This window comes from Zeugodacus cucurbitae, chromosome 4 (assembly GCF_028554725.1).
Source record: "Zeugodacus cucurbitae isolate PBARC_wt_2022May chromosome 4, idZeuCucr1.2, whole genome shotgun sequence".
NCBI lineage: Eukaryota > Metazoa > Arthropoda > Insecta > Diptera > Tephritidae > Zeugodacus > Zeugodacus cucurbitae.
This window is the reverse complement of record NC_071669.1, coordinates 69,803,427-69,830,136: the sequence shown is the minus strand read 5'-3', so window position 1 is coordinate 69,830,136 and position 26,710 is coordinate 69,803,427. Positions and strand designations below refer to the sequence as shown.

Here is a 26,710-nt window from a genome sequence, read left to right as displayed (position 1 = left end):
GTTTTTACATAAATGTTAAAAAACGTGCCCTTTCATTCGTCAATATGCGATTATCTCATGCCCCTATTTAAAGAATTGTTTTCTTCAGTAGTGAGTAACTGCATCTGAAACCGCAAAGCATACATATATGAACATATATACACTTAAAAATAAACATTTAAATTATTATTTAAATAAAAAGTGGATTCATAGTCGAATGAATAAACTACATGGTAGTAGAATGCATGTATAATTTTATGAAATATTTCTGCAGTTCATATCTTCAAACCATTGTGCAATAAGATTTCCAAGATTTAATTAATTTATTTATAACTGAAATTATTTTTTCTATTGAAATATATTCGGAGGATAGATTCATAAAGTGTAAATTCAAATAACTGTAGATAAAATGCTACTCTTCGGCTCGATAACTATAAAGCACATCTTTTATACACTTCACACTCTCACTCCGCCTTCTCTCCTACTTTACTAATGAATTTGCATCGTAAAAGTTGTCTGTGTTCGTATTTATTTATTGAACGTGTTTAGATTCTTTAGTAACTTCGTTTGCACATAATAGGCTACTTATGGGCTCTAATTTCTTGTTTTTTTTTCCACCTATGATTTATCATTGACGAAATATTTCATTGTTTCCAAAGACATTTGCATGTCTGCAAATAATTGTGTTTGTTATTCTTTAATGTAATTCTTTTCTTGCTTTTCATTTCGCATTTTTTGCATTACAATAATAATATTACCTACGAAATATTTGGGTATCATATTACTCTAATTACTTCTATGTTCATATTCGCCATCTTCATCATCATCGTCATCGTCGTTGACTTGTGTTGTCACCTTGGTGGTGGCCTTGGCAGAAGTCGTACCACGACCGGTTTTACCGCGTAATGTAGGACTATCTGCGGCTCGACTCCGCGTTGCACTTGTCGGTATGCGCACAGTTGCGAAATCAGTATCATCATCTTCATAATCAAAATCGTCTTCATCATCATCGCCATTTATCGAACCACTCGGGCTGCCGGGTGGACTGAGCGCTTGAATTAATTTGCCCTTCGATTCGTTCCACAAATGATTAAGACGTTCACGTCCAAAGAGTAAAAGGAATGCATCGATAAAATCACGTGATGCCTCCTCCCATTTTGTGATGATGTCATCCTTCACTTTGTTCAGTTCGCGTCGTCCGCGATTCTTCAACTCATCCATTTTATTTTGGAATCGGAACTTCTTCTCCGAAAGGAATGAGACATTCAAATCTTTAGCCGAGTAACCACGCGCCAAATTCCGGCGAACATACAAGTCATAATCCTTGACAATACGTGCGACAATATCCGAAGTAGATACGCCTGTACGGAAATATACGAAAATAAGGAATAATTTAATAATATGAATTTGTTGTACAATTATTGATATTATGTATAGTATATAGTGATGTAAATTCTAAAACGCAAAAAAATATATAATATATTTTACTCACCTTCTGTGCGTTCGGTGGCAACGAACATGCCTTTGGCCTTCAATGGCGCATATATATCTTCCACGCCAGCGCCAGTGTATGGAATGTCATCGTGTGCAACAAAATCAATTTTGTTTGATGCAATAAATTCATCTGATAGAGTCCAAGGGGCATCCGGTACAATCTAACGAAATAAACATCACATAATTACATATTTATTTTAATTTCTTAAGAGTTTAAACATAAACAAATGCATATTGTATGCATATAGATGTGCATAATCTCATTGCTCACCTCATCCACGTAGCGGCAGTGGCGTAATGCCTCGTAACGCTCTTGATCATTCATAACAGTACGCCCCTTCATGCGATGTGTTAGCTCATCATTGCACACACCCACAATTAAGTAAACATTCGGGAAAATGTTCTTCGCCTGCATGAGCTGTCTGGCATGACCTTGATGGAAAAGGTCATAAATACCATCGGCGTAGACACGTACGCGTCGTTTTGTTTGACCAGACCGCGCCATTTGATAGGTGATTTTATAATCGTAATCACATTTCTCACGTTCCACAACAGCCTCTTCGTCGGTGGACAATGGTGCTGGCTTGCAAATTGTCTGCAGGAAAAAAACGAAATAAACGACATTAGTAAGAATTGAAATGAATTTTACGCATATTTATAATAATATTAATATTTCACGTATCATTGGTATTGTTATTGTTTATGGCATTTACATAATCTTTGAAATCCATTTCCATTGGCAGCATTTTAATGGCCAGCGGCTTGGCCGTCACCAAATTTGTTGTCATCTTTCACACGTTTAATAATTTTATTAGATTTTTTTTGTCAAAAAAAGTTTAAATTTTTTCTGTAGGCTAATAAGCACAACTTTTTGCAGTGATTCTGATTGTTGATTTTCACGGTGTAAATATGTAATTTAATTGGTTTAACCAGCGGTTAAGATTGCGAAGTTTTTATTTATAGAATTGTTGTAATGAAGTGACAGGAAATGCGTCGATTTTTCTTGCAATTCAAAACTAGTTTGGAAACAAGGTAGACACTAAAATTTAAATGAGTTTTCTTTCAACAAAACTATCAAATCAATAGAAGAAAATTGATTTATAATTTTATTTGATTTATATGATATAGGGTGTTAGTGTTGGACTTCTCAAGAATTTTTTCTTTAAAAATTCAAACACATAAGCTTATACTAACTATGCTCAAGTTGGTGATTAAAGCTCTTGGATAGAAATTAAGTAAACTTCATAAAGCTGAGCCAATATACATATGAATTAGGTCGTGATCTGCTTTTAAGAGCTCAGGTATTGTTTACAAAGAATTTATAACATTAGAAAAAACTTGTTGCAAGTTTTTTTTTTTGGTGTTTTCTTTACATTTTATTTATTTTTAATCCTCATTTGTGTATGTATGTACAGTTGATCTCCTTTTTACACGGTTTTTTTTTTTGCACGGTGTTTTTGAACACTTCCCAGTTACCATTTTTACACGGTTTTACTTTTTTTACACGGATTTTTTATTTTAATTGTATACTTTTTTGCAATAAAATCAAAATTCCATCCGTCAATACGTCACAAATCCATTGCTGTTAATAGAATTTAATAAATTCTAAATTAGGTTTAAACTAAAAAATAGAAATCTTAGATTCGAAAGCCAGTGAAAAGGTTGCAACAATTTCAATACGTAAACAAATAAATGACGCTGTATGAAGAAGTAAGAAAAAGGAAGACACAGCGATTAATGACGGAACTTTGAAATGTATTATTTTTTTACCATTCCCAGAATAGTTGTTGTTTGTTCCTTCTAACAATAATATCTACATACAAATAATACCAGAAAAGTCTATAACAACAACAACAGTGAAAATTCTCACTGTACGAATAGATAGAATTTCATGTAAAATTAGATATTTTTTACACGTTTTCTATTTTTTGCACGATTTTTTTCTTAAATTGGTCCCAATAGTGAGTTTTATATAAAAATTTGTTTTTTTTTGCACGGTTTTTTTTTACACGAGTAATTTACTGTCCCAGTTAACCGTGCAAAAAGGAGATCAACTGTACATATGTAAACGTGTACATACATATTAAATAACACAGTCAAAGTCAAAATTATATTCGAAATTTTCGCACTAAGCAACTATTAAATCATATTTACCGAAAGCCAACTATTGTGATGATTAAGTTCTTGGAAAATTTAGTGATAAAAAGTATCGGAAGGCTTGAAATATTTGTTTATTTTTGTTACTTGTGACTCGAATAAAACCATTTGGCCATAAAAGAATGTCCCAATAAGATATATGTATGTATATTTGTATGTACATATTTATGTGTTAGGTATGTTTGTAGGCATGTAGAAATGTATAAAGCGTCAATATGAAAGTGGCGTGATTCTCATTTCTATGGTATTGTTATTTCACTTTGCATTGTATTCGTTTGTGATTTCTTGCAATCGCTTTTTCTTTTGAACCCATTTGTACCAAATAAAGAATAATCATTCGATCTTCATGCAGACTAAATTGATTGCAGTTCTGTGCGTAGAAATCTCAATTCAATTCAATAATTATCACAAATAAAAAAATTAAGATAAATTGTTGAAATTGTTTTTTTGCAATAAATGACAATAAATGTTTTTGTTCTGTATTTTGTTTAATACATTTGACATTTTAGTTATTGTACAAAATTATTTTTTGTCATGATAAACTAACAAATCTTATGATTTTATACAGCACAATTCGGATATTGAAATGATTGATGTGCAAGACCTGCAAAAGCCACTGAATAATTCACTATAAATATATCCATTAAATTAAATGCGTAATTTTTTTGCAAATTATTCGTAATAAAAACGCTTTCATCACTTGGTTCTGTAATACTTGAGCTGTGCACATTCACTTCCACAAAAAAGTATTATTATTACTCAAGCAATCAATTGAAGACCGCCTGATGCAGATTGCTTGGCTTCGTCAATTTCATTCAATTGAGCCCAGAACGCGCAACCACCTGAATTAGACTTGTGGCAGAAATAGTATCTTTTCATATATTCCGAAATATACACATCACTACATCCACATTGCGATCTGATCCTCGAATGACTACTTGCCGCAATCGAAGACTTGGTTTTATACAATTTTAAACAACAGTTATGCATATTTTAAGCAATGGAAGGGTGTATTCAAGCCGACCTAGTGTACAATTTTCACATTGCGAATCCAGAACGTAAATTTTATCAATTGTGCTGTAGATCTGCACACCCGACCCGTAGTATGTAACTGTATGACTGTTAGGGAACGAGTAACATTCATTGTGGTTGAAAATAAATCAGTGATTTATTGAAGATAAATTTATTTTTGCCAATAATATTGCGATCGTAATAGTTTTACGTACATATGTATTTTAGGGAGCGTATGGTATAAAATTTATATTTGAATTGATGTGTTTTATTGAGCAAGAAATGAGCATTCAATACTTTGTTTACCACAACAGAAGAAATACATACCTACATTTATATATAGTACAAATTAATGGTTTGTGACCGTTTTCAATTAAGATTTTATTGAAATAGGATCCAGCATTAATTTAAAATTTTTATTGAAGTCACGCATCTCATATGCTGTGGGCACATACGTGTACCTTCTAACGATGAAGCAAAGCTGGGAAGAATGGAATTGAAATTAGTTAAATTTGTTTATGTACAAAAAATGTCAGGAAATTTGTATCGGTTCAGAACAGCATAAATCAAAATGAAAAAGTTTTGATTTTATTCCGTTTACATAGACCCGACAATAAATTGTGACCCAAGTGGTTTTAACCCACAACTCACCAACCCTGTATTTGAAAGTGTTTTCCTAAAGATATTTTTTATAGCACATTTAATGAACTCTATTTTTAACTGTATTTGATGTTATGGCGTTCAGTTTTTTCCTAATGAAAAATATATCAGCTGATTTCACTGCTGAGTATTAATCTTTATGAGGTGTTTTTATCGATTTTTTATGAGCATAACCCCACTTGTTCTGCTAATAAAATAGAGCAACAATCATTGGTTCTTATCTAAATTAATTGGCTAATAAATTTTAGTTGCCAGATATCGCGCATATATGGTAGAAGCTGCGCAGAAAATCAAAAGATATAACTTGTGTTTTTTTGTTTAATAAGCAGAAAGCTTATTATAGCACTTTCTTTAAGTCTGTTTTGGTGGTTTTAAATACCATTTCTTTTTTTATATGTAACAAACAAATGTATAAATTTTTTATATGAGCTTCAAAGCAGCAAATCTTCATTTGTATGAAAATATCACGGAATTCTTCTCTTCAAAGTTATGTTTTCTATACTTTCAAACATTAATTTGCAGTAATTGCGTAATTAATTATACATTCTTAACGAATCTCTGCAATAAAATTGAACAATGGAATCGTTTAGCCTCTTTTTGATATGAACGAGCAAAATCGGCGATCTATCATCTATCGAATCATAAAATTCAAGTTGTGCGGTTATCAAAACAAAAACAAACACTTTTTCATTATCAAAATTTGCTTTGCAAACACAACAAAACACAAACAGCCTTGATTGTGGGTTTACAGTTATTTGATTCTACAAAACCGGAAGTGAGTATGCGTATGGAAATTACATTTTATTCGTTTGCTTATCGGTATACCCTTATAAATCTCGTAAATATTTTGCAACAATCTTCCAAAAAATTGAAATTTGTACGACAAGTGAAATATTAAACAAATATGCATAGAAAACAGCAGGTAAACTCACCGCAAAATCTGATGAACCACTACTGATCGTAGGTAACGGCTGTGGCACCGGTACGTACTCCTTCTTAACAGGACTATCATAGTATGCAGAGGATGAGCCAGATGCTTCCTCATCCGGTTCACATTGTGAAACTGTGCGTGTATAATCTTTGTTCGTTGTTGTATTAGTTGCTGTACTAACACCATCCACCAGTATATCATTGAGCGCAACATCATTCCCATTCGCATTCATTTTGTTGGCAAGTGATGCTTTAGCCACAGCAGCAGTTGCTCCTCGAGATTTTGTTGCGACAGCGGGCATTGAGATAGCAGTCTCGTAGGTGCGTTTACGTGTTGAAATTAAAGTAGGTGAGGTAGTTGGCGTAGACGATGATGAGGAATTCACAGCGACCGCTGATGCTAGTGTCGAAATTGGATTGTTAGCGAGCACTGATGAAGTGGCCATAGCAGCAAAACGTTCAAAATAAAATTATTTAAAGGAACAACAACAATATAGCAGCTATGATGAATAGTACGTGTGAAGATAGAAAGGATGATAATGATGCGACGTACGAAATTGGTGAACCGGCTGACGTCTTCAGTTTTGAACTTTGTGCAATGCTCACTCTCCCTCTCTCTCACTTCTCGTTGTAGTTGTATGTGGCAGCTAATTGAACAGCATGTGCGCCAAACAATTTGTTATATATTAAAGCGACAATTGTTTTATTTATTTTGTGTCGACTGTAGAGATTCAATTATAAAAAACCAACTATAGCGGCCACAGCGATTTCTCAATGCTCATGCGGTAATTAAACAGTAGTTGTGCTTATGTCGCAATATTATTTTTTATTTGCGCGTTTCAATTGAAATGACCTGCAATTAAAGAGCAAAAACAATTACTTAATGCATTTGTTTCGACACACATGCATACATACATAGTAGGTAAAATATGTATAAATGTACTCATATTAAATACAGACATGGTTAGGTATAAAAATTAATTAATATTTTGAAAAAAAAAAATAAAGATAAGCAGCATTTTACGCAAACATTAAAAAAAGACGTAGTCAAACAGATACAGTAGATATCGGTTATATGCAATTGTTATAATGCAAAAAAAAATTTGCATACAGGCGGTAATTGCAAACAAGCGGTATTCGCTTATATGCAAAATATATGCATATACACAATCAATTCGATGTAAACAAAAAATAGCACACAAGAAATAGAATATATAAACTTATTCAGTTTTAATAAAAATTATATTTCACTTCAGTCAATTCATTTAATTTGAAAATTGTTAAGATTTACTTAAAAAATCTGTTATTTTCTTCTGGCATTTCTGTTTTTCAGAACTCTCTAGGATTAAATTTTCAATATCTTCAAAAGCCTCTAAGGGATCTATATTGTTATGACAAAAATAGTCACGCAGCGAATCTAAGCTTAGCAAGGCATTTTTCGTTGAGGGGTGTTTAATACAAGCCTCAGATTGCGCGAACACTTCCTCATCTTCAGTAGAATTTTGATTGACGGCCAATACGTCCGCAACAATATCCTCGTCCGACATGGTTCCAAAGCAGACAAGTTCATTATCGCATTGAATGTATTCATTATCGAGTGTGCACCATTCATAGTTTTCGCCTTCTGTGGCTGCAATCTCATCTGTAATGAATTGAATGTTGTCAATGCCTGCCTGAAATGAACAATTTTATTTTAAATTTGTACCATCTTTAACACGAAATTTACCTTTTTGAAACAATTACTAATTGTTTGCTGCTTAACAAGGTTCCAAGCGCGATTTGCATAATTGATACCATCCAAAATAGTGAGCGATTTCAGGAATTCAACTATAGATAAGCCCTTCTCCAACGCACAAATTTGTTTTTTTATTAGTATTTGTCGATATTCCATTTTAAAGGAGTGGATGATACCTTGATCAAGTGGCTGTATAAGGGCAGTTGTATTTGGTGGCAAAAATTCAATCGTAATGTTTGAGAATTTCTCATCTGTATTGTGGCAAGGAGCATTATCAACAATCAAACATATCTGCTTGTTATCTTTTTCAAGATTTTGATTGAGATCTATTAGAATCTTTTTCCAAATAACACTCGTCATCCAAGCACTTCTATTATTATAATATGGCAGCGGTAGCTGTTTTCCTTTAAAAGACCGTGGTTTAGCCGACTTTCCAATGCAATATGCACGTTTATACGTGCCGGTTGCATTGCATAGAAACAGAAAGGTGAGGCGTTGCTTTTGAGTTTTGAATCCCTTTGGATTCTCATACTTGCCTTTGTAACTTCCATTTGGCAACGCCTTGTAGTACAGCCCGGTTTCATCGGCATTAAATATACAATCCGGCGAAAATTTTTCAATAATATGAGGCAAACGGTTAGTAGTGAAAACTTCTGCACTTGTTGCGTTATTTTCGCCAGCTTCTCCGTAAATCTTGGAGAAGTTAAGGGCATTTCGCCCGCACCAACGCTGCAACCAACTACGGTCTGGCACATAACTTTCGTTTAATTTTAACGCAAATTCCTGTGCTTTAGAAAGCAAGACAGGTCCGGTAACAATTCCATTTTGGGACCGGATTTGGTTAAACCAGGACAACAAGGTTCTGTCCAAATTCACGTGTGCGCCTTTCCTATCCCGTTTCCTATTGGGATTTGTTATGGCGCGGATTTTGTTCTCTTGGATTTGAATGCGCGATATAGTGCTTAAGCTAACTTTATATTTAGCAGCAATGGTTTTTCGGTCTTTGGAAGTCTTTAAATCGTTTAAAACCGCAATTTTTTGTTTCGCTGTTAACACAACACGACGCGACATTGTAACAAGTGTAACACAAAATCATATGTTTGACAATCGATAAATCGATAGAATAAATTTAGTGTTTCAGTGTTGGAAAATTTGCTTAAAACAGATTAAAATTTGTACGTAACGATTCAATTTTGCTGAAATTTTTTTGCATAAATGCGATATTTGCTTATAAACGATTTGCATTCAAACAACCAAATTCATATAATAAAACGTTCTATAATGCGTTGAAATATGAAAATTTTGCATATAACCAAAATTTGCATACAAGCGGTTCGTCATATAACCGATATCTACTGTATAATATATGTATGTACATTTATATTAATGACACATCCATTATCCTTCAAGGCAAATGTTACGTTGTTAATTAACAAATGTAGCTTTATCGCTAAAATATCGATATTACGCTGTTAAATACTTCCACACCCATATTTTATTGCCTTCCTTAATGTTTATATGTGTTATAACGAAAATAGTTCAATAATTCAGCATTATTCTCGAATAGAATTTCGGTGACAGTTTTTTACTTGCACTTAGAAGTCTGTGGGAGTGGGTCAAATTCTGTTATTAATCAGAAATATAGCTTTTTACAATGAAATCAAACCAAATGCAATGTGAAAAAATGTCTGATAAGTGCCGAGGGAACAATGTGTAACTTTTCAAATTCCCTTTAAGCACACAATTTAAAAAACAAAACAAAGTACAACCTTTATATAATATAGACGTATTCGTAAGCATAGAAACATATGTTTATCTCAATTTCACGGTCCCTTTACTCATGTTATATGTATGTATGTATATTTGCATGTGTTTAGTTGCATTATGAGTACATAGTTCTGTATAAGAGATTTTAATATGGAGATTTGTCAAACGATTCATTAAAATCACTTAAAAGCAATTAAGCAGTGCGTAATTAAGTCTTTAAGTACTTTTGAAAGTAAATAGTACTTTTATTATTACATTTTAATGAAAGGAGATTGAAGGTTTAGCAAAATTACATTTGGGTGACCTTTATATGGGCATTTTTTAAACTTTAATATAAATTAGACATTCACTTTGGTTTTAGTAGTGTTCTTACTTTAGTACTACTTAGTACTTTTAACAGCATATCAAGCTATGTGAGATAAATGTGGCTTAATATACTAAAATCGTTTTTCTTCACTTTATCGACTTGACTGTGAGCAAAAGTTAAGTTCGGCAGACTATTTTCTACCTCTTTATGAATAGTTAAACGATTTTGTATTACATTTTCTTCCATTTTTAAAGGTGCCTCAAGAATTATAACGTGAAGTATTGAAGCAATAATCTATGCTGATTATAAATAATTTAAATTCTTAACTACAATTGAAAGTATATTTATAAAAAAAGATGCTTTCTCTACAAATTAACTACAATCACTATGTTCTTTATTCAGTTAATTCGTTTGAAGTATCCTTGAAGTGTAGTTTCCTTCTTAAGTCTTTTGTTTTTTATCAAAAAATTAACTTTAAATTAAATCAAACTATATTTAATACACATATATTCGTACACTTCGATAAAATTCCATACACTTATAAACGTCGTTTGGTAAATAATTTTTTACTTTTGAACTTTTGAATATTTATTTGCATTTTACCTTTTAACTTTCACAAGAGTACTGCGATGTAAATAAACATGAATGCTGTCACTGGCTGAACGTCACAATTGTTGCTATAAATAGTCTTGCCACTCACTTTGATGAAAATGTTCTTACTGCTGTGCACAAATTGTTATATTTCCTTATTAGTTTGATTTATTCATATTGTTGTATAAAACAAACACGTAATTTACTTTCGTATGGATATTATTTTTCTCTGTTGTGTAAAGTTGTCTAAATTTATAATACTGCGTAGAAGAAAGGGAACAAACAATCAAAAACTTAATTAAATTCAATTGCTTTCACACTAGTGCCAAATAGTTCTTTCAAATGTGTTATTTTACGAATAACATATGTATGTGTGTATGTACGTAGTATTTAGATAGACACGTAGTAGCGTAGGTTAAATGTACTATTGCTAAAGTTCAAGTCAGAAGTGGGCAAAACGTACAGCACAACGCGAGTGAACATTAGCAACAGTGAAACAACACTGACGGCACTTTTCGATGAATTAGTGAATTGGACGGTGGAAAGGCGACGATTGTATATGGAAGCACCAAACAAATGTATATACATACATGTATGTACGTATGTATGTACAAAAATAGGTTGTGACATACATATTATATATGAATACGTGGTATGTGCACAAATGTATGTAGTAAACAATTTTTCTCTCAATTCTATTTAGTAAACGTATGTATGTAAGCATGTATTATTATTTCATTATTCATTTATTTGCAAGAATGAGTAACAAGAGAACCACCTTATTGCTCTTGGTAATGATCGTGAACACGACTACGAGCCAGTTGACAAGCAAAACAACAGTCAACGTAGTCAACGACGTCGTTGAACGTGTTGGCGAATAATGAAAGATTACCGAGTAAGTGTCGACCGACCGGCAAAAAGCCATGCGCCAACTAAGCAAACAGCGGTGTGCACTATCTTTTCACGATCGTGGCGTGATCACGAAGGCTTGTTCCGTTTCAGGCTTATCAATTTTGTTTTCAGCGTTAAGAAAATAACTACTACCGTTGGTGTTTTTTTTTTGCTTTTTATGTCTACAGGTGACTCACGTGTTCATCGGTTCAATACTGCTCCTAAATTCAAATTGATTAACATATAAACGCACTTTTATACTTATGTATGTATGTATCAAATGCATGTTATATTTCGAAGTGCTGCTGCAGTGATACTATAGCAAATAGTTTTCGCAAACAAATAAAATAATAATTATCTCATTTGACTCATTCAATTCAAATTTGTGTCCGTCATACATATACGCCACGTATATAGCTGTTTGCTCATAACCAAATTTTTGGTTTGTGTTTTCAGCATTTTTCTTTGTATTAATACACTTATTTAGATGCATATACATATATACATACAATACTTATTATTGTATTTTTTGTTTGCTTTGTTTGTTTAATTGTGCCAAAATACACGTCATAATAGGTTAATACGTACACGCATTCGTTTATATATAATTATTCATATATACATATTTATGTGAAGAATGCAGTCTACTGGGCTTTAAGTTTGCTTTGAGTGCGTATACGTAACATACTTAAAGATAAACGCGTGAGTTTGCCAAAAATCCATGCATACATACATACAACATACGTAACATATCATATGGTATGTATTAACGGCGTGGGAAATTGAGGTATTATTTTTTATCTACATATTTGCTTGTACCTGTTTAAAAATGATATAACAGTTAGAGGTGGTGTCGGATAATTTATTAAATCAGGAGATTAAAAATTAATATAATATTAAAAAACAAATTAACTATTGAGGTGACACTAAATGATATTCGAAAAAAATTACTGAATGAGTTTTTGAGCCATTTCAATGGAAATAAAAAATAAGCGCCGTCGGCAGACAGCTTGTTATTGCATTAACGTGGATATTGGAATAAGATATGACAGTATTCGAAAATAAATATATGAACTTTTTCTCAGAATTCATCACTTTTAAACCGAACTAAAATAAATCTATTTTTAGAGAACCAAAACAGCAATCAAAAGCAATATGATGAGCAAAGCGGTGACTTCTAAATATTTTAGAAGTTCATTTTGACGTTTGACATTTACATAGAATAAATATGCTTATTACACGAAACATTTTAATTTTTAATTCCATCTTTTTATAACCATAAACCCGTATAATTCTGTTAAATTTATGCCATGTGTTAATTGACAAATTTAGTTTCGAGGTGAATATCCCTCCTTTTAGTAATTAATAGACACGAAAGTCAATGAAAGAAGCACGCATTGAATACATGACACACATTTAGACCCCTAACAACATAGATATATACATTCATAATTATATGTTTAAACATATAAATATATATATTTCCATTTTTATATATGTACATAAGTAGATATGAAAGCACCGAAATTGCCCTTGGCCGACAACAGCTGAAATTTTAATTTTATAGAAGCGACGAAAAATTCGTTGACGTCACATTCTTTGGTTGAATTGTTTAGCGAAATGTGTTCTTTATGATAAAAAAAAGCTCGTTGGCTTAAAATAATAACAGGTAAATTATGCTGTAATCATCCAACTATACAAAACTGGTTACTCGTTCCCAGTTAAGCAATAGGTCTAAAGAGAAAATTTGTAGAACGTCTTTAAGTTTTTTATTAAAAAAAATGTCGAGGGAAATTCCCAACCGGTGGGCAGGTCTGTCTACCTAACTATCTTTATCGAGTGTTGAAATTTAAATTAGTTGTATAATATCAAAGTAAGTTATGCGTATACTATGCTAATACATTGCTTCAGCAGTGCTTATGATAAGTGTCTTCAAAAGGTAAACAAACTGTAAATATAATTAATTATAAATGTATATAACTTGGTACGTAGATAAAAGTAAAATTGAATATCTAGTAAAAAGTTTGCGTTTAGGAATAACATAAAAAGTCTACGAGTTTGTTTGTTTGCAAACAAAATTTTTATTAAATTCAAAAAATATTAGGTTATAAAATATTAAATTTGTATCTTTTTAGAAATTAAAGTAGTTTTTTCTCTTTAAAAATATCATCTAATTTCCGCTCCAACTCTGCATTTGTGCCACGCATATTATCCACCACTTTCTTAGCCCAAACATAGTATTGCTCTTGACGTTCAAGCGACCAACCGATTGGCGCTTTTCTGCCTAAATCACGCAGGTTATCCAACTTATCCGCCAATTTGACCAATTTTGCCTTCTTACTCGAGGTTGCCGCATGTTCGATTTGCAAACGTTTGCGTTCTTGTTTCTCCAAAGTCTTATCGTCGGTAACCTCACGTACAATTCCGCAAATTTCCTCACCGAAATGTGTCTCAATGTCCTCAAATGTGACATCGGTATCCTCGACAGTGTCATGCAAAAGAGCAGCAATAAGTACAGTTTCGTCGGAGATACCACCCTCCACAGCGAGTATGGTTGCCACATTTATAGGATGATTAATATAGGGTGTCTCATTATCTTTGCGAAGTTGTGTACGATGTGCCCTGGCAGCAAATTGTAGTCCCTGCATTAACTTCGCTGTGGGATGTAACACTTCCATAGTTAAGAACAATCACAACCGACCTGGTGGAAGTGCAATCAATACTTCAGCCAAATATTATGTTGGAGCTATGTATATTAAAACATTTTGAAAATAGCTACTCATTCTATCTATGATTACTTATAGCGTTGACCTTGTAATGCCGAACGACTAAACAAACAATTGCGAAGTTAAAATATATTATTAAGGCCAGTTAAAAATTTGTTTAGAACTAAGTATGTTCAATATGTAGGTTTGTTATATATGTATGTGACACAACCAATATTGATTTCAACGTCAATTAATCTCCTATCAATAAGCACCTAAATTGGATAGAAGTAGAAAGCTTTTAATAAATATTATATACACCTAAATTTTAAAATCTTATCACTATATACAACGCATTCACTGGATTGATAATGCGAAAAAATAAAATAACCCCTGTAGCTTTCTGTTTACGTTTTTTATGACGGGATACCCGGAGTACTTCCCAAACTTTATTCTAAAACGCTTTGTTCTAAAATTGTAATGGCTCCGGTATTTTTTTTACAGATTTTAAATCTATATATGTGTATTAGGATTCCACTATAAAAACTCATGAATACCGCTGAGATGTTGTAGATATGTTCATGCATTTTGATACTTATATAACAATACTGTCATTTGTCAAATAGCAATAGTAAACATAATCAAATAGAATAGAATTATTTGGTTTCGACAACAATTAACACTGCACTAAGTACAAAGTTCTCTTTAGCTATATTTAGTGAAAAGGTCAAAGTGATGGCAAAAGTTCATTTACCTAAAAATAAAAATAAAATTGCCAAGTGATTGTCTCAATTAGAAATTTCAAAAAACAGGTTATTCGTTCTACCCATTTGCAAGCATTTTAGAACGTTTTTCGCCTTAGTTTTGCTAATAAAATACGTACATATACATATACTCTCATACAAGCAAACAAAAAATAATAATTGAAACAAAACACACTGACCAAAAACCGCGGATGAGCGAAACTGGCGATAAGCCACGAAGTGAAAACAGTCACGCCACGTAGCCGGCGTAATGCACGAATTTACACGATGATATACGAAAAAGAATTTAACTTTAACATTTTCAATTGGCAAACTATTACGCATGATGCACTTAAAAAATCATTCAAAATGATTTGAATCAAACAAAGTACATGGCTTATCATAAATGTGCTTAGTAACCTTTATACTATCATGAGTTTGTAGTATTTTTTGAGACAAAAGCAATTCCTCTGAGTTAATTTATACATAAAAATATATATGTAGGTATGTTATGTATGTAAATACTACGATATTGAGATCCCAGTCACAACACTTCATTCATAAAAAATTGCAAACGTAATGTGCGTTGATTTGACTAACGATGTACTCGTACTCACTCTACCCAGTTAGATAATAAAAACATTTTAGATTCTGGAGTTTTATGATGTGAACCTCTATATCATTTTGATTTATACGTTTTATTTTTTAGAATATTTGTATAATTTACATGAAACATTTATAAAATATGGGTATGGTTAAATAACCGTATATGTTGATTTATTTAATTTCGTCATACACAAATATTTCCCTCACTCATTAAATATATACATAACACCGTGCAATAAAATATAGATACTTTTATTTTACTGTGTTATGTATACTGCAATTTTTTATTATGTAATGCACGTACTTTTGTACAATTAGCAATTGAAAACATATGTCTAATATTATGGTACTATGTTACAAATTTCAATAATTCACAGTCTAGAAACTAATGCATTTGCATTTTGGAAAACTGGGTATTAAATTAAAATTTTTAGAATTGACGTAATGATTCCATTTAAGTATACATTTTTTTATTTGTAATAATATTGAATGTAATTGTCTAATTCGTATACTAATTTTTGATGCTATAGTCCAAAATGTTTCATATCGCTTAAATAGTCAAATATATTAATTTATACTATAAAATAGCGAATTTGAATCCACGTATAGGAGTATTCCTTCCGTTAAATTGACCACCTAATAGCGCGACAAAAAGATTTTGTCATACAATTATTAAATCATTATCAGTAGATTTCAGTTAACAAAATCATCTCATTTATAAATAATGCATTATAGCACAAATAATCCCCAATAGCATATTAATCATAGTGAAGCTGTACATAGATATGTAGGTTTGTTTTGCTTACCGGGCTTATTAGGAGTAATATATGTATATATATACGAAAATAGTATGCAGGTGACAAGTCAAGAAAATATGGGAACTTTTTTAATCAGTGCTATTTAAATTTACGAAGCGCATTATGCAATCAATATTATAAATGAAACAATATGTGTAATAGAATGAAAACAAGCAATTAGAGGCTTTTGAGCGCATAATAAGATGTCTTCGTGGCATATGCATCTAACAAAGTAAAACTATCCGCTCCAACAAGCATAACATATGACGAATGCATAATAAAATAGAAAACTGTCCACGTTGTGACAGTCACTTCGTCACTTCTACAGCCTCCCTACCCTGATAATGCATTGTAAAAAAAACATAGCAAGTCTTCTAATTAGTAACCAATTGTATTTCTTACCTGTGATAAATATAAGCATACGTTTTTATCTCTATTTTTTTTATTTGTGTTTAGGGTAATAGAATTGCGTTTCTAATTTTAGTTCTTTATTGTTGATACTCTTTAAAGCGGAGAGAAATTTTATTACAGACGGGGAAAATCGATTTGGGTAAATTCACACTTTATTCGCACTGAACTGTATCGATGATTTCACTTTGTGCTTTTGAAAAATTTAAGCAAATGTAGACCTTTTTAAAACTAAATAGTAAGCATGTTTCCAACCGATTTTATAATGATAGTTTTAAATATATTTTATGCACAGATGATATATTTCGCGTCTGAACAAAAATTAAATATACGAATAACAATTTCCCCTCCTGCACTTTCAGTAGAAAATTTTTTCGAAATTTCGAAGTAACAGTGTTGCATTTCGAACGGAATGTTGCAGTGTTATGAATTTCGTAACTTCGAAAAGTTTGAAAGTGTTTCACATTCCGGTATTCTTTTTAAATAATTTCAAAGGATAATTTAATACCGTAATTTAAATACCGTAAAAATATTTTCAAAAATTAAAATTTAATTCGGAGAAATTTTTATGACGCATGACTTAGTTTGGGTTTTATATTATAAATCAATACATACCTACTGCTTCTTGTAAATTTCAAAATAACGTATTTAAATAAAATAAAATATTATTTAATAATACAATACCGTTGAAATATTAAAACCTGAACACTAAGATTTTGTGTGATATTTTTTAATCATTCTCGAATTGAAACTATTTTCATTCTGTCAAATATTAACAACACGGTTTGTAAACACTTTTGTATTTTAATTTTATTCATATGCATTTTTGTCTTTACAATTTGCAGAGATTCACATTTAAAGTTTTGTGTACATGTATTTCATAGAATTGAGAATATTCCATAGAATAGAGTATTAAATGTTAAGTATTCGAATGTTGCAAGTACATTATTATGTATTACCTAAGTTATGCACCTCAAAAAGAAGTAAATAATATCGCTCGTAGCAAAAATAAATTGAATAATGTTTAGTCTTATTGTATATATGAAAACAAAAATTAACAAAAAGAATGTAAATATGTAAATAATCTCATGTAAAAAAATCTTATTAAAATAAGTTTGTGAATAAGCAAATATGTATCTTTGGTTTTGTAAGGAAATATGTAGGTATGTACCGATAATGAAAAATATTTATAGTAAGATTTGACACCGTGTGAGAGTTAATTTTTAAACACAATATAAAAGTGTTATTTCTTTTCACTTATTAACTATTAAATAATAATTGCACAAAAATATTTGTAACACTTAATTTTGGAATTAAATGTCTTTGTTTAGTCTTTAATCTTGATCTAATTTAAAAAGTTATTTAAGCCATAAAATTAAGATATGTAAACAAAAAAAAAAAGTTTTTAACTGTCTGAAGTCTTTGGTTAACGTTACTCGGCAAGAAATTGACTTCTAATTTATAAACTTTCAACCATTTTCAACCATAAATGTATAAATATGAGTATGTGTATACAATTATCATTTGTGTGTTTGTTTGTGACAAAAAGATACCACAGGACATGACTCGCATCATTAGCTGCACAAAAAAATCTTGTTAAAAAATCATATTCTCTATATCTCTGTTTTAAATATCAACAAGACAGCTAGCTTACTTATAATTGTACATGTGTGCGAATTATTTCTTATATTTAAATTAACACTGTGATGGAATGCCTTGAGTGATTGAGTTTTCTAACACAATGTGGCAATCATCCAGTGGTTCGAGTATTTGGATTAGAAATGTGAGAAGGTTTTTACGACGAAGAAAACTTTCCTCTTCATACATCTCATGTGTGATTTTCGTCATGGCCATGGGTTTTATCATGCGTGTTAGCAAATGTTCACTAGAAATGTTAAAAAGTACAATAATAATTAATAAATGAAATTACAACAAATAATAGGGTTTGAATTGACAGCCACAAATTTCTAAAAATGTTTGGTCTTCCATTAGCTCTAAACTTGCATATAAACATTTTGCACTACAGCTTACCGCAAGCTCAGACAAATCAGCAACTGAAATTTTCCATCTTTTCCCAGTTGACTACCGGCCGCGTTTATCTCGTCCATTAAATGTACATAGTATCTCCAAATGGCAGACAATTCACGCCGTTGCAAACTATTTGCGCCACTGCCATCACTAAATGAAGAGTCCATACTAGATGCGGAGTCATCCAACTGCTGGTGTAATTGTTGTTGCTGCTCGTGTTGCAAGTATACCTCAAATTGTTCTTTAATTTTAGCTATATAAAGTAAATTGTAATTAATATATTGATTTAATAATAAACAAATATGACTTTAATTTACTAAAGTAATCCCAAATATAAAGATTCTTTCCAAAGAAACGCGTTGAACGAAAGCCGCATAGAAATACACGCTCAAGACATTTCACCAAACCATCATCACCGCAAAGCAAGTTCGTCAATGTTCCAACATCACGATCGCGACTCGGCTTATAGTGCCACTTAACAATCACATTCACACAATTACCCAACTGATGTTGCAGCTCAGAAGTGGGAACTGTATCCTGGCGTTGAATGCTTGGGCTGCGAGTGCGTGGCGGTGTCTGATTAGTGACAGTCGGCATCTCAGTATTCTTAGAGTTAGTCAAGACGCGTTGCCCCACTAGTAAACGTTCGGTGGAGTCATCATCGACTCCTTTGCCAAGCCAACGACCACAAGGAAATCTAAATATTGCAAAATCGTCATATAAAATGGAAAAAAAAACTTAAAATAGTTGATTTGCGTACTTGTAGGTGTGGCCAGTTACTTCATTGCGCATTACTACATGCTCCACTAACCATTTGTGCGAAGGACCTGAGTTATCGTGGCCAATACGCATCGTTGTCAATAAACCGAGATTCTTATACTGCAATATATGACAATTTTGTCGATGAGATTAAAAACGATTATTTAAACATAAGGAAAACTCACGTGAAAAATAAACTCCAGCGACCCTTTGGGTACTGGCACCCGCTGTGTCTCATTCATAGTACCCGATATAATTATCCAAACATTGCTGGATGTATGATAGGAACCATATTTGCGAGATGGAAAAATCACCACTCTATATGGTAGCTCTAAATGGAAACAAAATCGTGCGGTGGATTACAAAATTATTTTAAATCGCTTGTATTGCTATACATACTAGTTGTCGGATACGTATTGGTGAATGAGAAGTAATCCACAGTATTTAGTGTAAGTAGATGATATAAGAACTGTTCCTTCTCTTCTTCACAACGCAGGAAGGCATTGCGTTTATAGAGGGAGCGTAGCAACGAGTCCTCCGAGAGTAAGGTTCTAAAATGACGCGATAGCAATTTTTTCTCAAGCGAGAGACGTACCCATGCGCGTGTATAGCCGATGTGTGTCTTTATATCCGCCATGGCAAGAACATTCCTAAAAGATAACATAAAAAATGAATACAAAACCCTCTTGATGTATTTACTTAAATAATAGTATGCAAGGCGGTATCATGAAATGATTTAAACCAAAAATTTGTATAACGTACTTTACATCGAACTCCAATGACTCTGGCAGCGGGCACAGTTGTTCAAGACCTACAAATTTATTACGATCACGCGAACGACTACGATTTGGACTGGGTGGATTGTCAATATCAGTTTGGAATGTGGACAAATCTACAAAAAAAAAAATAATTTTATAATAACTATATTTTTGTCTAATATTATAGTACAAATACTCACAATCCATTCGTTTGCGCATTACATTCCAGGCGAGTGCTTAATGGTAAAATATTAAATTTTTTTAGTAAAAGTGGTATAGGTAAATCTACTTTATTTTAATATATTTTTATGCTCTACTAACCTGGTGTTGTACCGGCGTAACTACCACTACCAATTTTGTTGCCTCCGAGTGCTTTGGGAGCAGGATTTGTTATCGTCGTCGTGGTGCTATTATTGGCACGAGCATCTTGCAATTCCAGGTATGCCTGTAAATGACACCACAATGCCGATTTACCTTGTTTGGACTGCAGACCATGGGACCAAATCTTCTCCAGTAAATCACATAGGGAAGCAATTAAGGTATTCTCCTCAATACCATCACCTTTAAGTCCTAATGCCACAGCTTCTGTGCCCATTTTCTCTAAAAGCATACGCTTTGTTTTCGATTTGATGTCCTGAAATTGGGGTAATATGTATATGTATTTCCGTTTATATTAAGTACACATTAAAATATTTATACTTTTAGTAGACGTTCCACAAAGGTCCAATTGGCCTGTGCCAGTAAAGCTGGACTAACTTCAGCGGTTGAGAGATTCGCTGAAAGACGATTTATCTGTTTCTGGTCTATGGATATTTCCTTGGCTCGCCATTTATTACCGTTCTTCACACGGCGCAAACTGTTGCCCCTGTAAACGTAAGTTATACGCGAGAGAGAAAAAACAAACGAGAAAAAAGAAAAAAATACCCGAATTTGTGGCAACATTTTTGAAAGTTAGTTGGGGAGGTCAATTAGAATTTCTTATTAGTTAATGTTATAATTAGGAACACTCAAATGTCTATGGGTGTGCGGGTTTCCCAAATTAAAAGGTATAGGCAATACAAATTCAATGATTGTTACAGTTACTGAACAAAATAAAAATATGTTATTTTGATTAAAAAATAATATTAAATAAATAAATCTAGATTTTATACAGCTTTAGGTGCGGGTTTTTAAATATACACAAATTTTTTAGAATGCAAAATTTCTTTTGGGCATAAGAATAATTGGAACTATTGTTTTGAATAGTAGTTTGAATTCTAACTGTTATCGTTTTTGTCATTTTTAAAAGTGTTAGCATTTTTTCCTATAGCTTATATAAATAGTGCCCGTATTGTTGTTAGCAAATATTAAAATTATGTAAATACATGTGTTATGGTTATATTAAAAAATGTTAACTAAATAAAATGAAATACACAATTTTTCATATCATTGGTTTCAAAAACTTGAATATTTAATAATTTGTAATTGGCATGCCAACAAAACAAAATGATTTTACTCAACAGTTAAAATGCATAAAATTTTATTATCATTAACTGTTAATTTAACAAACGAACAAAAAATATAAGTGTTCACAGAAATATCATTGGAAGACCTTCGTTTTTTTGAATATTTGAAGATTTTCAATTAAAATATTAAATATTATTTCTGACTACATGAAAAAATCAATGGTAGTTTTTAATACATAAAATAATATCAATCTGCAGCGATTTGCAGTTTCAAATAAATATTTTCCAGATTTGTGACGCAACTACTTGGTAGTGCCGATTTAGTAATAGAAATATGAGTGAAATAAAAAAATCAACTAATTACATTACAACTCTTATACACTACTATGCACATTATCATTGTATTTATAATTATCTAACAACACAAACTGAGCATTTGATCATCTAAAATATTATATGATACACAATTAACGAAAAGGGTAAACGCATATACTATACTTAGGTGTGCGTTGTAGAAATAAACAAACGAAGATATTTGAACCCTTAGAAATCGTGCATGTTAATCTATATATTTTAGAAGGCTTGCATTTATATGTCAACAACACGAGAACAACGACAACACTACCTCGAAGCACACTCCTGATTTAGCACGGACTTTTCAAGTATGGGAAAACTACGAAAATATGCAGCTCTATTGGAGAGTATCTCACTGGGCGGTGTTACTTCAATGTCGATGCAATGTAAACGTTTCTCGTACACCTGTTGCGCCTCTTGTGACATAACGCACGGTTCATAGCTGGTAGCGCAAATCATATTCTCACCATGCCGCTTTCTACCGAAAACAAAATATAAGTAAATAACAGATGAATGAACTAAAAGTCAGCTGTATGTAAGCCTCACCTTAGGAGTTTAACACGCTGATCGAATATACGTAAATTTACATCTGGCTCCTTCTCCCACATTGAAAGAATTTTGTTGTCGATTAGTGTCGCAAACATTTGAGATTCGAGAAAGCGCGATAAAAACGCGCGATGATGTTCCGGTTGGTCGGATAAAAATGATGACTTGTCAAAATTTTGTAAAGTCTCGCGATTTGAAATCCATTCGTCACGTGCTTGATTCGGATAGATAACAAAAAACTCATATGCATAAAACATATGCACAAAACGATTAAGAAAGGTCTCGCGCAAAGCATTATTTATACGCAAGTCCTGATAGTATTGCTCTTCCAGTGACAGCGTAGTTGTTGGCTTTGCGTCTCTGCGTGCAGCCGCTGCTGCTTTAGTTGGTGACATTGTTGCATCGACGACATCGTCATTAAGTGAACCCGCACCAGGGGATTGTGTGCGCACACCTTTACGACGAAGAAAGTCTGCTATGCGTGGTACATGATCGATTTTCGAGGGATGTGCAATGAGTGGTTGATATTCGATATGATGACCAATGCCATTATCTACACCAGTTGGGCTGCCATGACCGCTACCGGCCAGCGTGTAAACAGTCTCTTGCAGTTGATTGAAGCGTTCCTTGCTTCTTCGAGCCGCTTGTATACCCGACGGCAGCGTGCAACTACTAATCATAACGTCATGGTCACGAGTGGCATAACCATTTTTGAGTATTGGTTCATATGATCGATCTCTTTCAATTTCGAATTTGTCCAAAATGGATATGATTTCTGCCATGAAATCTATTTTATGCGGAAATACAGGCAACTCTTCTGGCAATTGTATGATTTTCTTATCAATATCCACAAAACAAAGTGTTGCCTCAGTACCGATCTTATTCGCGGACTCACAATCGGCATGGAGACCCATGACAAATGGCACGGGGGCATCCAAAAAGTGATGGAGGGCAGCAGGTAATATTGGAGCATATACATGGGGCCACACAAATGGAAATAGAATTGAGGTAATGCACTCGCCAACGATCATTAACTTTTGATGGTCTAAATGTGGTAAATAAAAAATATATAAAGTGTACTGAAATCGTATTGTAAGGCTATTCATACCGTTTGAACGCAAGAGCACTTGATTTTCGAGAAGGACACAAGTCAATAATTGTATTACACATTCTACTCCAAGGTAGGTGAATAACAAACGCAGTGGGAAGTCCAGTAATGGCAGTTCTGAGCTTGGCTCAGGTCGTTGCAATACCACAGCTAAGGGTGGCAAGTGTGGCTCTGGCGGAGGCAAGTAAATTCGTATAGATTTTCCCGATTGTGGCAACATTACTTCGTACAAAATATTATACACATAGGATTCGAGACTTATCCCAGGTCCTGGTTGACGTGGAAGACATCTAAAAATAAGTCAAATTCAGATTTTTGTTCAGCAAATTTCATTGTTCGGAGTTACGCACTTATAAAGATTGCTGAGGAAAACATGAGCAGCGAATGCATACGGAACTTGACATATTAGTGAAATACTTTTGGCGACAAACAATTTATCTTTTGCGATGTCATAGTAACTTTGTGCTGATTGCGGTGCCTGTCCGGCAACTTTAAAATGACGCGGAAGTGATCGACTTACAGGACTCTCCCTCATACGGCCAAGCGAGTGTGTTTGTTGACCGCTTGATAATTCCGTTATAAACATGGACTGCAGAAGAAAACAAGTTACTGACAAAAGCTATTTTAGTATTATTTAAACTAGAATTACCTGCAATGTGTGCATAGCACTACATATATTGCGATTACGAATTTCCTCATAGAACACTAGGCTGAAGCCGTAGCAACGTTTTCCATCTTCCCTAGTAGTAGCAAATGAGTGAAGCTTCGGTTCAATATCATGTTTTTGAGTTCGAAACCGCAATCCCTGTGGCAGTGAAAGCTGAAAAAATATTTATTTTAACAAATATTATGTAAATATTTGTAAAGGCGCAGATACAGATTTTTTATCGATAATATAACACTTTTGTAAAATATTAACATTCCAGATTATCTCTTCTGGAACAACAATGCCTCAAGTTAATGGAAGAGCACCACTTAAAGAGTGCTTAATGATAAGAAAATTTATTGGCAATTCATACAGACGATTTTTAAAAATTTGAGATTTTAGAATATTTTTTACATTTTTTTTATACTGAAAATAAAAACTTTTTTATTAAGAAAATAATTTTTATTATTTCTTCATAATTATTAATTCCTAAGAAAATGTATTGGTAGTGTATCTCCCCACTGTAGCTTACAATGTGAATTTATCGCTACGTCTTGTACATCACTGCTGAATTTAAGTAATTTAATCTTTAATTGAAATCAATTGAGAGCAGCTTTATGTGTAATAAGCAGACATATGTATGTATGTATGTACATAAATAGACCTACATTGTACATACGCGCATACATATGTATGTATATACATTATTACATATACAGAAAGATGCAGCCTAACCAAAACAAGCAATTTATCGTATTAAAATTATTTTACATATTTCACTACATACCATACAGATACCATGTGCATCAAAGGGATTCCATGGAACATTTTCGGGATAGTGTGCCAATGGTTTCGATTTGTAGGCTCGATCGAGAGGCGAACAATGCAAATTATCACCTTAAATAGCAAGTAAACAAGAAGTAAAAGATGTTGGTGAAAATTAATTAGCACGAATCACATTATATTATTATAACTCATCACGCACCTGCAAAACGATCCGGCTCCAAACCAGTATCTAAGTCTAAACCACATATCACAAAATAGTCGGCGAATCGTGAATATTGAGGATCTGATTCTCGTTTTAGCTGCCTAAGTTCGTTGGAACTCATTTCACCAGGTGAAGTTGGAGATGTGGCCACGCAATCAACCATTGTCTCACTAGAACCCACTTCATTGCGCTGGCAATTACTGTTAGTAGTTTTACTGCCACTTGCACCATTATTACTACTGTTATTAAACTTTCTCATCACCACCTTGCTAGCAAGCTGATTATTGCTTGTTGGCGCGGATGTACCCGTTGGCGAATTTTGATGTGGTTGTTGATCGGCAAGCATTAAATTCGTCATTCGTTTAATATTGTTCTCCGTCGTCATAGTTTCACTTTACATTCATACACTGCCTCCCAACTCACTGACAGTACCAGCAACGTCAGGTACTTTGGTTGAGCACTAAGGCCCCAGACAAAGTTAAGGAGATTTTCAAGGACACAAAATGTAGAATTGCAATTGAGGAACGAACTTTTTAAAGAGATAATTATTACATTCACCACTTTCTATATAATTTTCAGGTAATTTTGCTTTGTTTAATAATTTCCGGAAATATTGATTTTTCTGCAAGTAAAAAAGAAATGAACAAAATACCAATAAAAGTACAAAAATTATTCAAAATTTGCCAACTGGCTATAAAGTTAGAAATTTCTTTTCTTACATGTATGTATATTGCGTACGTAGTTTATGTTTATTTGTTGTTGGCAGCAGCAAATGATTTGTTGTTGTGGCTGGTCCAATTGATTCAAATATTGTTGAATTTTCTATTTCCTTCTGCCTCTTCTGCGCTTGCCTCTTTCGTTTTGGGTTCATCAAATACACAATAAACATTTTCACTTTGCCAAATTTCTGATCACAAACAACGAGTGTTAATTTTTACATGCATTGAACTCCATTTTCACATTTATTCGATTTCCTTTTATTATTTATTATGTGATTATTTTTCATAACATCAGAGGAAACTTTTTCACACAAATAAATTTACTTCATCACCATCGCTAGATGGCTAGATGGCAGCAAAATAAAGCTGGGTATAGATGATAGAAATTAAATATTTGCCACAGAACAGATATAATTGTTTAGGCGATTCATGAATGACTTTAAGAGAAAATTAAAACACAATGTCTTCCAGATGGTTTTAAAAGTATATTCATTAAAAATATTTCTTATATTTTATATATAAAACTGTAACAGTTTTATATTTAGTTTAATTTTATGTTCATGTATGACATACTTTAA

At 32.7% G+C, this 26,710-nt stretch overlaps 4 protein-coding genes across 9 annotated transcripts; all 4 read right to left on the bottom strand.

Annotated features, from left to right (window-relative positions):
* Positions 1-491: 491 nt before the first annotated feature.
* LOC105213233 (choline-phosphate cytidylyltransferase B) lies at positions 492-16,916 on the bottom strand. Of its 4 annotated transcripts, XM_011185927.3 has the most exons (6): positions 11,015-11,160; positions 10,644-10,891; positions 6,234-7,084; positions 1,745-2,068; positions 1,472-1,634; positions 492-1,340 (listed from the first exon to the last, which is right to left on the bottom strand). In XM_011185927.3, exons 3-6 carry the CDS (start codon positions 6,675-6,677, stop codon positions 766-768), a joined length of 1,506 nt encoding a protein of 501 aa, XP_011184229.1. In that variant the 5' UTR covers positions 6,678-7,084; positions 10,644-10,891; positions 11,015-11,160; the 3' UTR covers positions 492-765. The 4 variants fall into 4 exon arrangements, with proteins under 4 accessions (XP_011184229.1, XP_011184237.1, XP_011184221.1 ...); XM_011185935.3 differs by lacking the exons at positions 10,644-10,891; positions 11,015-11,160 and adding an exon at positions 16,776-16,916; XM_011185919.3 differs by having other exon boundaries at positions 10,644-11,143.
* On the bottom strand, positions 7,031-10,614 carry LOC128921505 (tigger transposable element-derived protein 6-like). The gene is made up of 2 exons (XM_054229335.1): positions 7,958-10,614; positions 7,031-7,904 (listed from the first exon to the last, which is right to left on the bottom strand). Exons 1-2 carry the CDS (start codon positions 9,035-9,037, stop codon positions 7,512-7,514), a joined length of 1,473 nt encoding a protein of 490 aa, XP_054085310.1. The 5' UTR covers positions 9,038-10,614; the 3' UTR covers positions 7,031-7,511.
* Positions 13,580-16,917, bottom strand: LOC105213225 (guanosine-3',5'-bis(diphosphate) 3'-pyrophosphohydrolase MESH1). 3 transcript variants are annotated; one of them, XM_011185907.3, is made up of 2 exons: positions 16,776-16,917; positions 13,580-14,223 (listed from the first exon to the last, which is right to left on the bottom strand). In XM_011185907.3, exon 2 carries the CDS (start codon positions 14,198-14,200, stop codon positions 13,661-13,663), a length of 540 nt encoding a protein of 179 aa, XP_011184209.1. In that variant the 5' UTR covers positions 14,201-14,223; positions 16,776-16,917; the 3' UTR covers positions 13,580-13,660. The 3 variants fall into 3 exon arrangements, with proteins under 3 accessions (XP_011184209.1, XP_054085312.1, XP_054085313.1); XM_054229337.1 differs by lacking the exon at positions 16,776-16,917 and adding an exon at positions 15,111-16,760; XM_054229338.1 differs by lacking the exon at positions 16,776-16,917 and adding an exon at positions 14,982-15,074.
* A 665-nt stretch (positions 16,918-17,582) lies between these two features.
* Dennd5b_1 (DENN domain-containing protein 5B) lies at positions 17,583-26,524 on the bottom strand. The gene is made up of 18 exons (XM_011185956.3): positions 26,133-26,524; positions 25,411-26,035; positions 25,213-25,322; positions 24,429-24,599; positions 24,130-24,368; positions 23,780-24,069; positions 22,672-23,716; positions 22,397-22,603; positions 21,026-21,191; positions 20,648-20,960; positions 20,527-20,562; positions 20,331-20,460; positions 19,968-20,218; positions 19,754-19,899; positions 19,570-19,688; positions 19,127-19,506; positions 18,813-19,062; positions 17,583-18,666 (listed from the first exon to the last, which is right to left on the bottom strand). The coding sequence occupies exons 2-18, from the start codon at positions 25,796-25,798 to the stop codon at positions 18,477-18,479; spliced, it is 4,431 nt and encodes a 1,476-aa protein (XP_011184258.1). The 5' UTR covers positions 25,799-26,035; positions 26,133-26,524; the 3' UTR covers positions 17,583-18,476.
* Between the last annotated feature and the right edge of the window lie 186 nt (positions 26,525-26,710).